Raw genomic sequence first — 14,113 nt, forward strand, 5'->3', positions numbered from 1 at the left:
AAAAATGGGCAATAGGCAAGCTTTTTGGCACGAGTGTAAAAACTTGCATGATGTTAATATTATGAAAGATGGAATCAAGGGATTTGATAATAGAAAGGATCAAACAATCAGCATCATCATTGTGAATGGTGCTTAAGCCTTGAATAGTTCTTTGACTGTTAAGGACCTTAAAAACAGGGTCAGGAAGCAAGCTTTTTAGAAGAAGTGAAGAACATGGTTGCATGATTTAATAATATGAAGGAACCAAGCTTAAAATAATCCCCTATTGTTAAGAGCCTTTAAAGCATAGGCAAGAAGCAAGTAGGATCAGACCATCAACAATGTTATTCTTTATGATACTCGAGCTTAAAATACTCTCTCATATTGTTAAGGGCCTAAAAAGCATGGGCAAAAAGCAAGCACTTTGTCAATGGCTTAAAAACCCAGATATTGCAATGACTTACATAAGTTGCTTGCTGGGAAGTCCTTTTCTTTCAGTATCTTCATTTGTTCTGTTAGAAGCATTGTCAGCCATTACTCTAGTTGTTTGGTAAGTTTAAAAGCGTCCAGAAATCCTACGTAGTCTTTTCCAAACAACAGGGAAGAATTTGCTGTTTCAGCTTGGATTAACTAAGAGATAAAAGTCTGCAATATTAGGCTTTGACAGAAATCATCCATGATTTTGAAAAAGCTAGTGAGAAACCGAAAGTAAAATGAGGGTGTTTTCTAAATATTATTTATTGGTTGAATGCTGCAAGGATCCTACTGATTTCCATTTGTCTTGTCTATCAATTCTTCAACACTAATATTTTTTGGTTGGTTGGTTGATTGTGAGGATCCTGAAATCCAACATGTCACAGTCCTTATATAAAATGCAAGGTATCATAGTCCAAACTCTGAATATGCTGGTAGCCTTTCAAGCGTGTACAACACCCTTTAATATGAAGTAAACTTTGTGAGTTGTGGTATCTTAGATAGCTGAGCATATACAAGAAGTTACATTACATTGAAATAAGGTACAAAAATGTATTAGACATTTGATTCTGCCAACTTCTAACATATATATATCATTCAAGTATCTGCTCTACCAAGTTGTCATAAAAGGAAGGCAGTAGGAATTTTCAGCTTGTTTGAAAGCCAAGATATTGCATTCTTACATTCATTGTGTGTGCGCGCGCTCATGCGTGGATGCAAATGTGGACAAACTGCCCTTCAGTAATTTGTAAAAGGCCTAGAAATTTCTGAGTTAAGAGGGTTTTTTTATCTGCTGTCAAAGACAAATGATGTCAGCATCTCATTTTTCTATTTGAAAGATCTATAAAGGATCTCAAAAAGGTGATACAAATGCTCTTTTTCAGAGCTCAACTAACAGTCGTCTTACATGGTGTCGTTAAAGTCTGAAGCAATGCAAGAGGTTAAAAAATAGTCTACAGAGGTTCCACAATTGTGAATGACATTTACAGCTTACCATTATTTTCCAAGAGGTAGCTTTATATACAGTGAAATTACAGCCTTCTCTCCTGTTGGATTGATAATAGTATGTCCACTGCTGACTCAGACGCAGAAATTGCTGGCCGTGGAACAGCCTTGATCACCCGGCCTTGCCATTCTTTAGTTTGTCTTGATGAAGCTCTTCCCTCTTTTTGATAGAGTGGAAGAGGTGATGGAATCATAGGGAAAAGGTTCAGCACATTTACTGAATGATCATTTTCATCCACATCAGCTGATACCCTTGCACAGCTGATGTCTTGAGTCTGCCTTCTAGAATAATTTGCAGCTTCCCCATCATCATGTACTGTCCTTGCTAAGCTTCCACCATCAGCATGTCCGCTTGTATTTCCAGGAATGCTAGTAGCACTCCTCAGACTAGCTGATTGACAAGAGCATTCTTCAACATACCACCCAAATTGAGTAAACTTTGAATCTGCAGCAGGTAGTGTAGGGGTCTTTGGATCAGAATTTGACGAACGCGAAGACTGTTCAGCTTGACATGCATCTTCTGTATCCAGCTGCCTCATTTTAATGCTTTTCGTTGATGCTTCTTGCTTGTCATTGATAGATGCTTTAGATCCCGCAGGGCCATGTGTACCTCTTTCAGCATTTTGCCATGCTTGATGAGGATTTATACCATGCTGCAGCATATCAGATAAGCCATGTTGTGCAAGGCCCAGAGCAGGATTGGCGCACATACCAGACAGCCAGAACTGTGTCATAGCTGCAGCAGGTCCATGGCTAAATGGCTGCATATTTACAGAGGTTTCAGGCAATCCAAGTGGCATGATTGGGACTGGTCCAAAACTTCCTGGACCAAACATTGATCCAGCAGGCAAATTTCCTGCAAAAGGTTGATAAATCAAAGGCCTGGCCTGGTAGGCCATGGGCCCCATCCATTGTCCTAAATTTACACTGGGATAACCCCAGGTACTTACCCCACCAGGAGTGAAAGCTGGTAAGGATGCAGCTCCTGAGCTTGAAGAATTAGTTGCCAGCTGTGAAGTGGATTCTATGGGTGCCCCTGTCCTACAAGGGGGAACTTTACACCTCTCAGGAGAAAAAACCGGATCTAATGCTTCTTGAGCATGTAGTTCCTTCCTATTATTAAGATCCACCACCACCCTGGCACACTGGGGCACATCAGCCATCCCATTACAAAGCAAATCTTCACTAACCAATACATTTGAAGTTTCTGCCAATAACTGTTGGACCTGTTGTACCAAAAAGACAATGAGACTTCTCCATAAACCACCAAACAAAGAAGTAAACTAAGCATTCAGTGTAGTATACCTTAATAAGTTTGTGTAGCTCAAAAACCTGCTCTCAGATAATCTGCTGGTGCCTACAACAGACAAAAACAAAGCATCAAATCACATCTATCTGCATGACATCAATCAGAAAATAACACATCTATGCATTGCATCCAAGATTTGCAGAGCACTGAGGGTGATGCCTACTAGTCCCTAGAACGGCTAGTCTAACACAGCAGATACTCTCACAAACAGTGAACTATTCAAACAAGCAATTTACAGACAGATGTGTTGTGAGAGTTCCATCCCTTGAATATCCAAAGCCCACCAGTTCAGGTCAAGTAGTCTCACAGAAATCGGCCCAGGATAAAGTTTTATACAATATAATTACTCATCCAGCTCTAAACCAGCTGATACATAGGCTTGGCTTCTCCAAACCAGTTTATCATTGATTCAAGCTCAATCAAACCTTCTCGGCTTCTACCTAAGCTTAAGAGTTCAATTTCAGTTCTATTCAATATGCTAAGATCAATATACTGGTACGAGTAAATATCAACTCTTATCTGCATATTTTTTTGACAGCAACTGACATTATAACTATTAAACATCCAAATATAGATACTACAGAAGATTACATTGACAATAGCAAAGTCATAGACCCCTAGATATAGCTGGAATTGAATAATGCAGAATGAGGAACTAGTGTGTCATAAAGATCCAAACACAACAGGCAACATGGCATGAAATGCACTAGTGATACAAATGCATGAGCTCACTTTGAAATTCGTCAGGTTATAGTCCTAGTAGATTACTGAGCTCACAGTCCCCACATGAGTACACTACAAAAGGTTTCCAGACTTTATGCTGCAGTAAATTTGCAGCATAACCTGAGCTTTTCTAATTCTGTGTGACCTTGTTTGACAACCCACTGTTAAAATGTGATACATGAGTTGTGAATTGTTGCAGAGCATTAAAAACATGTCAAAATTCTACTCTGAATCATTCTGAATGCGTTCAACTCAAACAAGAAATCAACTTTGAAACTGCAGGCTAGAACAAAATTTTACAATACACATGCCTAATGAGAGCTTTGCGAGCTTTCCAAAATTGTTGCTGCCCAACTGCTCTTATGACATCCTTTGGTTTAAGTGAAAGAGAAGATAATGAATCTAGCATCGAAACAGCTGAGTCATCAGAGGCAGTTTTCTTCTCCTTCCCTTCTTCGGATGATTTGGAGCATTCATTATTCCCAGCCCTTGGGGTTTTAGAGTCCTCCGAGATTTGGTCCTTATCTTGTTGAATTTTGTTAACTGAAACAATAACCAAACCAACTGTGTTGTCTTCACATAGACAAGACAAAGACTTCTGATCATCTTTGGTATGTGATGAAAACTCAATTTGAGGAGGGGTAGAGCTCATGGGACCCATCACTGGCTTGACAGAGATTGATCTCTCCCTTGTTAAAATCAGGCTCTCTCCAGCATTTGTCGATTGACTTGGGGCTTCTGTAGCCAATAACTTGTCATGGCACACAGCCTCAAGCTTACGTTGACACTCTGCATGGGTACATGCTGATTGCTGAGTTGAATGTGGTAGGGACATCATTATGTTAGGTTCATTAACAGCATTCTCAGAACTTTGTTGTATAACTGGCTCAGGTTGCCTTTGTTGTGCATTGATCTTTGACTCAGCAGACTTGCCACTAAGAGAAATTTGAGTCTCAGAAAGTGAGCACACCATCCCAGCTTTGCTGCTTCCATGCAAATTTGCCCTAGCACTTTCTTCTGCAGTAGCAGTCCCTGGTTTGACCACCACCTCATTGCTATAGCTTTCAAAGCCATCAATGGAACTGTTGACTGCAGTGGAAACTTCCTTTCCAGCTCTCTCCTTGGACAAACCTTGAGAAGATGGTGTTGGGACACAAAAATCAGTGTTGACTTTCGAATTTTCTGTTGACGCACTTACAGAGCTGTTGCTTGCACCTGGAGTTGCCGCCATTCTTATAACTACCGGGTTACCCTGTTTCTTAGCTGGTTGAGAACCAGGTACTCTTTGTGATTCATTTTCAGAAACAACAGTGCTTCCATTGCTAATGCCGCTGCTGCTCAATGCATGAGATGCATGCATGGGAATAGCATTTGTGGAGCTGACACGGACCACAGGAGATACATAATATGAAGCATAGGAGGGCTGATAGTCGTTGAATCGATACTGCAAGCATGGCCGATCAGAACAACTGTTAGTTGACCGCACAAGAGAAACCATAGACTGAAATCCCTAAGCCACGTCAAGCAAAATTATGAACATTTCTACCCAAACTCAGAATTTATGATAATGACAACAACCTGTCGTTGACATGTGTTCGCAGCAGCTGAAGATACCAATCGATATGATGGAACAGTAAACTGTTCATAAAGTGCCATTTTATTTCGAGGTGGTGGCTTGGGTCCCGCTTTCTCAGTCTCATTCACATGCAACCGAGGAAACAGAGGACCTGTATCGATTCTGGTCAGCACCCCCTTTGGATGGGAAGGCTTCCTTTCATCTGCTTTAAGCATCTTCATGGCTTGTCAAAGTATCAAGTCCCTGCTTGTCAAGCAAATATTCCCATCAAAGTTTGGATTTGAAAAACAAAAACAAATATAGTTACGCTAATACTCCCTCCCTTGCTCTGGTTAGGTGTGTGGATCTTCATACACCAATACATATGGACCTTGACACACACACACAAGACATACAAATAGCCAAAAATGAAGAAGCTCATGCTGTATATGTATGAGTATGTGTTTGAGATGTGCTTTTGCCTGTCCAATTGTCCTGACCAACACATAGGAGTAACCATATGTACAAGTACGTGTTTGAAAGGTGCATTTGACATGGGCTAGGACCTTGTACAGGTAGGTAAACAGCAGTAGGGCTGAGGGTCGAGACCATCCTAGGACTTTCTCAACTGAAAGATAAATCTATAATTCTGTATTGGTGCCATTTTTAACAAACTATAGACAGGATGCCTGATGCACCCAACCTGCAGTTTCACATTAGGGCTCTTGATTTTCTGGGTTTCAATTTGAGATCCTTGTAAAGTTAGAATTTCCTACAATCTGTGGTCGGTTCTAATTTCAAAGTATAATCACAAACTGGGTAAACTAGAAATCCACAAAAGAAGGGTTCTCAATATTGGTGATATGTACATGTGCTCTCTTAGGCCAGTGCACCTTGTCTATACATTTGATGGATGCTCTAACCTAACACTTGATCTTCCAAAATTACCCAATAGTAGACAGGGGTAGAGGGAACTTAAGCAGCAGCTACCTCAAAGATGACTGAAAAGCCCCATGAAAGCTCGAGCTGTAGCTATATTCTAGAGAGCTACAGCACTCACATGACACAAAGCCTTTGAGCCACAAAGTAAGTGTAGTGAATTGAGGTAGACCAAAAATATCATCACAGTTTGATTCATGCATATGCTATCTGGACCCAGAAAGGGTTAGCACCAAAGTGATAGTAGAAATCAGCCAAAAATATGCTCCTTATGACTGCTTAAAAGCAGACACAAAGCCCAATTCTGTGTGACCTGCAATGTCACAGCAAGAATAGTGCAAACCAGTTCAAGGAGCCAACAGATAGTGTGGACGCTACACTGGCCAACACAAATCAGGACATGTCTCCACCAGTCTCACAGGGCTGAGCACCCTTGGAACATGTCTTGTGATTGACAGTCCCTTATGATCCCCATCAGCTTCAGGTATCCTCAGTGAGCCTGAAAGTCAGCACATGAATTTCATGAGACTTTTCATGTTTACATCTCTAGTATGAGAGTTCATAACTACCAAAGACATTTTTCATCTGGTACAAGCGAAATTTTACAAGATATGCATCTATCCTGGCGATCACTGCATTGACTCCATGAAGAAGGCCACATGTGACCTCTTTAGGATGCTCATAATTTGCTATTATAAAAGCACAAAACAACCTTGTGAATAACTAAAGATCAAGGGTAGAACAATGGAGATCATGAACGTTTTATAGTACTATTAACTGGGATACTAATTGTACGGAAACAACAAAAATGATTTGTCCATGAACAAAGGCACAGCATTTATCAAATGTTAACATATCACAATGGCCAGAATCTCAGTGCCGCTCCCCTATTGGTCGACTTCTCATACAATCCGGCTTACATACCAAGATAATTTCACTATCAATTCTAATAGGGAGTGAAAGCCGACCTGATGAATACGATGTACATGCACCTTGCTCAAGTCTGCGGCGGCCTCACACTGCCTCTCCGCCTTCCAAAACCTTATGATTTGTAACAGTAGACATGGCCGTACTATACATCCTGATCGCGCAAATGAATCTGATAAGAGAGCTGATGACTTGGTGAAATCTCAGAAATGGAGGCACATCAAGCCCTGCCTTAGTGTGAAGCTCTGTGGCAAGTATGCATAACGTAAGATTCACGGCCAATCTGAGATTAAACTACAGCCCGCATCCCTTCTGCCGACACAGCTTATCTGGTAAACTTCTGTTAATAAACCAAAGTGGATAGCCCGTAAAATCTCAAACAAAGACACAAAGCTGCCTGTGGCATGGGGCATTCCTGCAAAAGAGAGCAATCAGACTTGGGATGCCTCTAGAGCATCATTGAAAGGTGAATCGAGGAGCAGCTCTGGAAGAAGCTGCGGAAAGGACAGCAGGTGTAATGGGCTCATAGAAAGAGAAGAACCTGGGGTAGCGTAGCGGTGGTGAGGGAGCTGCAGCGGCTTCTCCTCTCTGAGTCTCTCTCTCGCTCTCGCTCTCTCTCGATGGATCGCCACGTCGACTGATCGGCTTTATAAATATCCGTAATCCAAAAACCCTTTTCGTGCACGGGCAAATTCATATCCTCGCTCCCATTGGATGGGCACCTTTTCCTCCCTGCCACTTGTCGAAATGTGATTGGGACACGAGATCCTGCGGTTTCATGGTAGACCTAATGCCAATTTCCAAAGACGTAATTTTGGGAAGATCTCCCGTTTGGCTTTCTTAGACATAATAAGAGGATAAACTACTCATATCTAGTTGCATTTCGTTAGCATTGCTTTAGGGCGTATGCTTCCGGAATCGTGCACTCGCAAAGTGGTGCATCTCTCCAAAAAATTACCCACACTTAACTTCAGTCAAGTGACTATCAAAACTTTATTTTCTTCCATGCTTTTAGCTTTTTGCAAGAGCAAGCAGTCACATCTAGCAAAGGCATCATCTTCGCAACTTGAAGCCAACGATCTTCATTAGCATCAAGTGCATCAATGAGACAGAAGTTGCTTTAGGGTTACCATTACTACCCTCATACAAGCGAGAGGCTATAACACAAGGAGAGGGGAAGGTGTGGGATGGGAAAGCAAAAAGCTAGTAGAGAGGGCTTTTTGGGAGAATAGCTGAGGCAGGGGTGGAGTCTAAAGCAAAGACCTAGATGAAATTAAAGAAGAAGAAGCATGCATAAAGGGCAAGTGAATGAAGAGGAATAACAATAATTTGAGTATGAGGTGCAAAATTGATGAGAAAGAAGAAGAAGAAGAAGAAGAAGAAGAAGGAAGAGAGAGAGAGTGCATAGGCTTAGTTGCCTATGTTGGTCAAAGAGAATCTTATTGAGGCCCTCTAGGAATGCAAAAACAAGGAGGATAAACATCAGGCCATGCACTTGCATGCCTACATGCACCGCAGCTCAAGTGCCATCTAGGGTTTAGCAATCACCTTTTCCCCCATGCTCATGACATGTGGTAGCTTGCCTAAGGCAAATTGACACACTGCAATGAGCACTGGCAGACCTCCCTCATCTTTGGGTACATTAGATCTAGAGACCCCAGCATGCCTTCCTATTGTACCACAAGATATAGCATGATTGCACTATATGACCTAATAGCATCACTTACCCAGCCCTCCTTAATGCTTGTGCATGGATAAAGGATGTAGAAAGAGACCATCAATTGCATGCCAATATCAACCTACAAGGTTTGGAAAGCGATCTTAGTACCATCATTGTGGGAAACACCCTAGTGATATGTATGATAGATGCAACCTGCTTGCAAAAGCACACCAAGCGTTTGATGGGATATCAGTTAATGTCATTTCTTGGGCTTCATTGATTATAGTATATGTTGAACATGGGTTTAGTAACGATGTACAACTTTGACTTTAGAAAATAAAACTTAAAAGCATGTCTCCTGATTCTGATACCAGGAGGCATATTCCACGGTGGATTCCGTACCACGGTGGATTCCGTGAGGTTTTACGATGGATTCCGTAAACTTAGATGACCGGGGCTCATACACAAAGAGGATTCTTTGTGCGAGAAGTTGATGGGGACGCCTGTCCTTTTCGGGCGTTTTATTAATTTAGTGTGTACATGGGTGATTCCATAGCGGGTGATTCCGCAAAATGCATATTAAATTAATAAACGTTTATGAGTTTAGAGTGCGCACTCGTAATAAATTAAGGTTAGGATTTATTTCTAACCATTTGATTTATTTATGTAGCTGAAGACTGCTAGGTATTCACTTTTGTCGGTTTAATTGTATTATTTTACTAACGATTGTGAAAGCTTCAGTTGATGTGTAGAGATAGTAGCAGTGGCGGAGGAAAGCATTGGAGTCTAGCGGGTTTTTCGACCTTTGGATTATATTTTGATAGTCGCCACGCCTATATTTTGTTATGTCTATAGAGACATCGATTATTTATTATTATTTTGTATGCGCTTATGCGCCCGGATATGTTATTTCTATTTGGACATTGAGATTGGGCGTGCCAGACTCTATGGGCACCGTCCATTAGCTTTATTTTCCTATTTTTGTAGAAAGCAAACTCAAAAGCTAAAAGCTTGTCATATTTTTGTAATTGGGCTATTATTGAGCATGAAGATTGGAAATATACATAAAATACATGCTTTGTGAAGCGCTCACACAAGGCATGGGGGAGATTGAACCCAATTTGTCTCTTGCCTCTTGTCGTGCATGCTTTTACATTGTTTTTTGTGCAAAAAGGTAGAGTTCATTGTTCTTGGGGACCTTCCGGGATTCACCACGTGAGCTATCTGCGACCGATCTGCGCACCAGTGGTATCAGAGCGGAGCAGAGATCAAGAGCTTCCAATCGCTACCAATCTCGGGCGAAGGTGGAGCTCCAGGAACAAACGGGCTCTACAGTCAATCTCGTCGCGAACCGTCGATACAGGCAGACTTCTGGCGATCAAGAACCTCTGTTTCCACTGTCAGATCGCAAAGGACCAGGCTCTGTAGGCGGAGGACCACGTAAACATCTCCATCAACAAGTCGTTGAAAATCAGTGAGAAAGCTCTTAATCCTCTTCATTAAAAGCTTAATTACAAAGCTTTAAAAGCTTAAAAGAAGCTTAAGCTTCTTCAAAATCACCTCGGCGTCTCAGTAGATGGATCCGAAATTTCCGCGTCATCAAAAAAACGCCCCCCCCCATGAAAAAAAAACGGCGGCCTGCTAGTCCTCCTTAAGCTCATAAGCTTAAGCTTAATTACTTAAGCTTAAGGCTCTCTGCAAGTTACACAGATCCGACAAGTTCGCAAACTCTGGGTCTCGCACTTCTGAAGTCAAGTTCCGTAAGTCGACAGTAATCAAGTTCTGCAAGTTCAGCAAGTCGGCCTAAGTTCAGCAAGTCAACAACTCTGCAAGTCTGCTAAGTCTGCAACTCTGTAAGTCAGACTAAATCAGAACTGACTAATGCTTAAAACTCATAGAAGACTTGTTCGTATGCAAAAATTCTGTACTGGAAAGTTGTTCGCAGCAAGCTGTTCTACCTATCTACAAGTTCGTTGAAGTACTTTCAGCAAACGGAGACAGAAATATTGCAAAATTTCTAAAAATTAAAGAAGAAATACCCAAAAATACATAGCCTTGTAACCCCAAATTTGAGCTACGCTCATCCCGCTAACTGATTTTGAGTGAGAAAGGTTTGTTGAGTTTTACAGGATGACTACCCCACATATGGATGATCCTATGGCTGAAGACGACTTACCTGAGCCTACCATGGAACAAAAGTTGGATCTAATCATGCTACAATTGGAAGAAGAGCGAAGAGCTAGGCAAGCCTTGCAAGCGCAATTGACAAAGCTACAAGGAGCGTCCACTGATAAAGAAGAACCACAAGCTGAAGATTTGATTCGCCGTACCATCGACGCCACTCTTGAAGCACAAACCATTCGCAAGGAATCCAAGATAAGTAAACGAAGTTTCAAGTTTCGCACTTTCAATGGTATAAGAGAAGGAAAGACTGTTTTATCATTCATTAGCCAGTTTGATGACTATTTCCATGAGGAAACTTATCCTGAAAAAGATAAAATCAAGTGTGTTACTAATCATCTGATAGACAGAGCATCACTTTGGTGGACTGTAGTCCGCAAGAGCATAGAATGTCCTGCTACTTGGGAAGATTTCAAGAAGAAGTTCATGCAAAATTTCCTTCCACCGCAATTTCATGAGAAGGCTATCAAGCAATGGGATTTACTTCAACAACGGGATCGTGAGCCTATTCCACAGTATACAGAGTGTTTTTGGAATGCACTCCTACAGCTACGCATGCTTGAAGACGTACCAGAGACGACACATAAGCGAAAGTATATGTCTGGGCTTCTTGGACATTACTACGCTGAAGTGAACATGTTCAAGCCTGCTACCCTTGAAGACGCCATCTCCTTAGCTCACGACACTGAAGATAAGTTACGTGGAAGAGATCGACGACCACAGCAATTCCAAGCCAACGGTAATTATGGATCTAAACAATTCAATTCCAATTTCAGAAGGTTTAATCCAGGTCGTTTCTCATCACCATCTTTCCGCAAGCATTGGCCTAACCCACCTGCATTACCATCCACTGTCAATCTAAATCCTAAGCCTATTCCACAAGCAAATCCAAATGTACCCAGACTCCCAGCCATTGCAAATAATGTGACCAAAGCCAAGCCAATAGTATGCTACAAGTGTCACTAGCCAGGGCATCTCGCAGCAAATTGTCATTCAAAGAAGCCACCAGCACATATCAACTACCTTGGAGCTATGGACGAAGACGAGCATGAGGATATGCCAGATTTCACTGAAGAAGAAGATGATCCTACTACTACTTCTGACACTTTACCAGGTATGCCTACTTCACATTCATTGTTGACTATGAAATGTATGGTGCATGGAAAAGAAAGAACTATATTGCATGATGACGGTAGTACCCATGACTTTATTTCAGCAAAATTGGTAAAGGAATTGAAATTGCATACAGTACCTACGCATTATCGCATAAAAGCTGCATTTTTAGGCACTAGGTATAATGGCACACAAGAAGTTCAAGATTTAGAAATTCAAATTGGTCCATATATTGAAAGAAGAAATTTCTTAGTTGTCCCATTACAGTCAAGCGACATTATTTTAGGAATGCCATGGAGACACCAGCATAATCCAAATATAGATTATTCCATGCACACAATGAATATTAATTTTCAAGGAAAATCTATTACATTATTTGGTATGCATGCATCTCATATTTTTCCACTGCTTTCGCATACTCAAGCAAAATGTGCACTACGCAAGAATACTAAATCATATCTCATTTGGGTGAATGAATTGCAAGCAAAGGAAAATCATCTGCACCCTAGGCATAAGGAATTTCTTGTATATTTTAAGGACTGTTTTGCAGAAGACCTACCACCAGGTTTACCAACATCACGTCCAGAAGACCATAAGATTGATCTAATTCCTGGCACACAACCACCTTGCAAAGCACCATATAGGCACAATCAAATAGAGCAAAAAGAAATCCAGAATCAAGTTGAAGAATTACTAAATAGAGGCTTAATTCGACCTAGCAGTTCTCCATTCGGTGCACCTGTGCTCTTAGTCAAGAAAAAGAATAATACTTATCGTATGTGTATTGACTACCGAGCATTAAATAAGATCACTGTAAAGAATAGGTATCCTATACCTAGAGTTGATGACCTTATGGACAAATTGCAAGGATCTTCTATATTTAGTAAAATTGACCTTAAGTCTGGATATCATCAGGTGAGGTTAGATAGATCCGACATATTTAAGACTGCATTCAGGACACAGTTTGGCCATTATGAATTCTTAGTCATGCCATTTGGATTAACTAATGCACCTGCTACTTTCAGTAGAATGATGAACCGTATTTTTTTGAAATATCAATATTGTGTGATTGTTTTCTTTGATGATATTTTAGTGTTCAGTCAAAGTGAAAAAGAGCATTATGAGCATTTATCATTAGTTTTTCAATTACTGAAAGAAAATCAATTGTTTGCAAATCCTGAAAAGAGTGAATTCTTTAAGACAGAAATAGAATATCTAGGTCATATTGTATCAAAAGAAGGAATTAAAGTTGATTCTAAGAAAATTGATGCAATATTGCATTGGCTTGTTCCTAAAAATATACATGAATTACGCTCATTCCTTGGTCTTGCTAGTTTCTATAGGAAGTTTGTACGTAATTTCTCATTACTTGCTTTACCATTAACAAAACTTCTTAAGAAAGGAATTGTTTATCAATGGACTGAAACTCAGCAGAAATCCTTTGATTTACTTAAACGTGCATTAACTAATGCCCCTGTTCTACAATTGCCTGACTTTAATAGACCATTCTTTCTAGTTGTGACCGATGCTAGCGGATCAGGAATAGGAGCCGTATTAATGCAAGACAACCATCCAATAGCATATTCTAGTTCTAAGCTGAAACCCTCTGAGCTCAAATATTCCACTTATGACAAGGAACTCTTAGCAGTTGTACAAGCATTAAAACAATGGAAGCATTATTTAATGGGTTCAGAATTCATGATAAAGACTGACCAGCAAAGCATTAGACATCTACTTAGCCAACCCCAAATTTCTGACCGTCATATCAAATGGGCTTCCTTCATTCAAAGTTTCCATCCTATCATTCAATACCAACCTGGAAAAGAAAATGTAGTTGCTGATGCATTGAGTAGAAGACCTGCAATTCATAATATTTCTATCATATCTTTTGATTCTTTGATTGCTATGAAAGACACATATCACCAGGATATTACTTTTCATTTTGATTGGCAAAAATTAGTTCAAAATAATTTCATTCCTGTTGATTCATTGTCATATAATGATGGATTCATGTTCTTTGAAAAGAGACTGTGTGTTACTATTCCATTCCGATCTTTTGTTTTGAATGAAATTCATTGTCCCCCATATCAAGGTCATAGAGGTATCATATCTACATTACGCATGTTAACTGAAGATTTTTATTGGCCGCATATGGATGTAGATGTATCTAATTTCGTTTCTGAATGTTTGATTTGTCAAAGAATAAAGAGACATCATGGTAAACAGTATGGATTATTAATGCCTTTGT

The 14,113-nt window shown here is 40.4% G+C and overlaps 1 protein-coding gene across 1 annotated transcript; it reads right to left on the reverse strand.

Moving 5' to 3' along the window:
* Window positions 1–1,105: 1,105 nt before the first annotated feature.
* On the reverse strand, window positions 1,106–6,019 carry LOC148013211 (ELF3-like protein 2). The gene is given in 4 exon segments (XM_087667625.1): window positions 1,106–2,684; window positions 2,764–2,815; window positions 3,802–4,934; window positions 5,069–6,019. Coding segments are annotated over 4 exon segments (2,604 nt in total). The 5' UTR covers window positions 5,288–6,019; the 3' UTR covers window positions 1,106–1,484.
* Window positions 6,020–14,113: the final 8,094 nt, after the last annotated feature.

The sequence above is a fragment of the Lygodium microphyllum genome, chromosome 26, assembly GCF_053477565.2.
Source record: "Lygodium microphyllum isolate KBCC chromosome 26, Lygodium_microphyllum_v1.1.10, whole genome shotgun sequence".
Taxonomy (NCBI): Eukaryota; Viridiplantae; Streptophyta; class Polypodiopsida; order Schizaeales; family Lygodiaceae; genus Lygodium; species Lygodium microphyllum.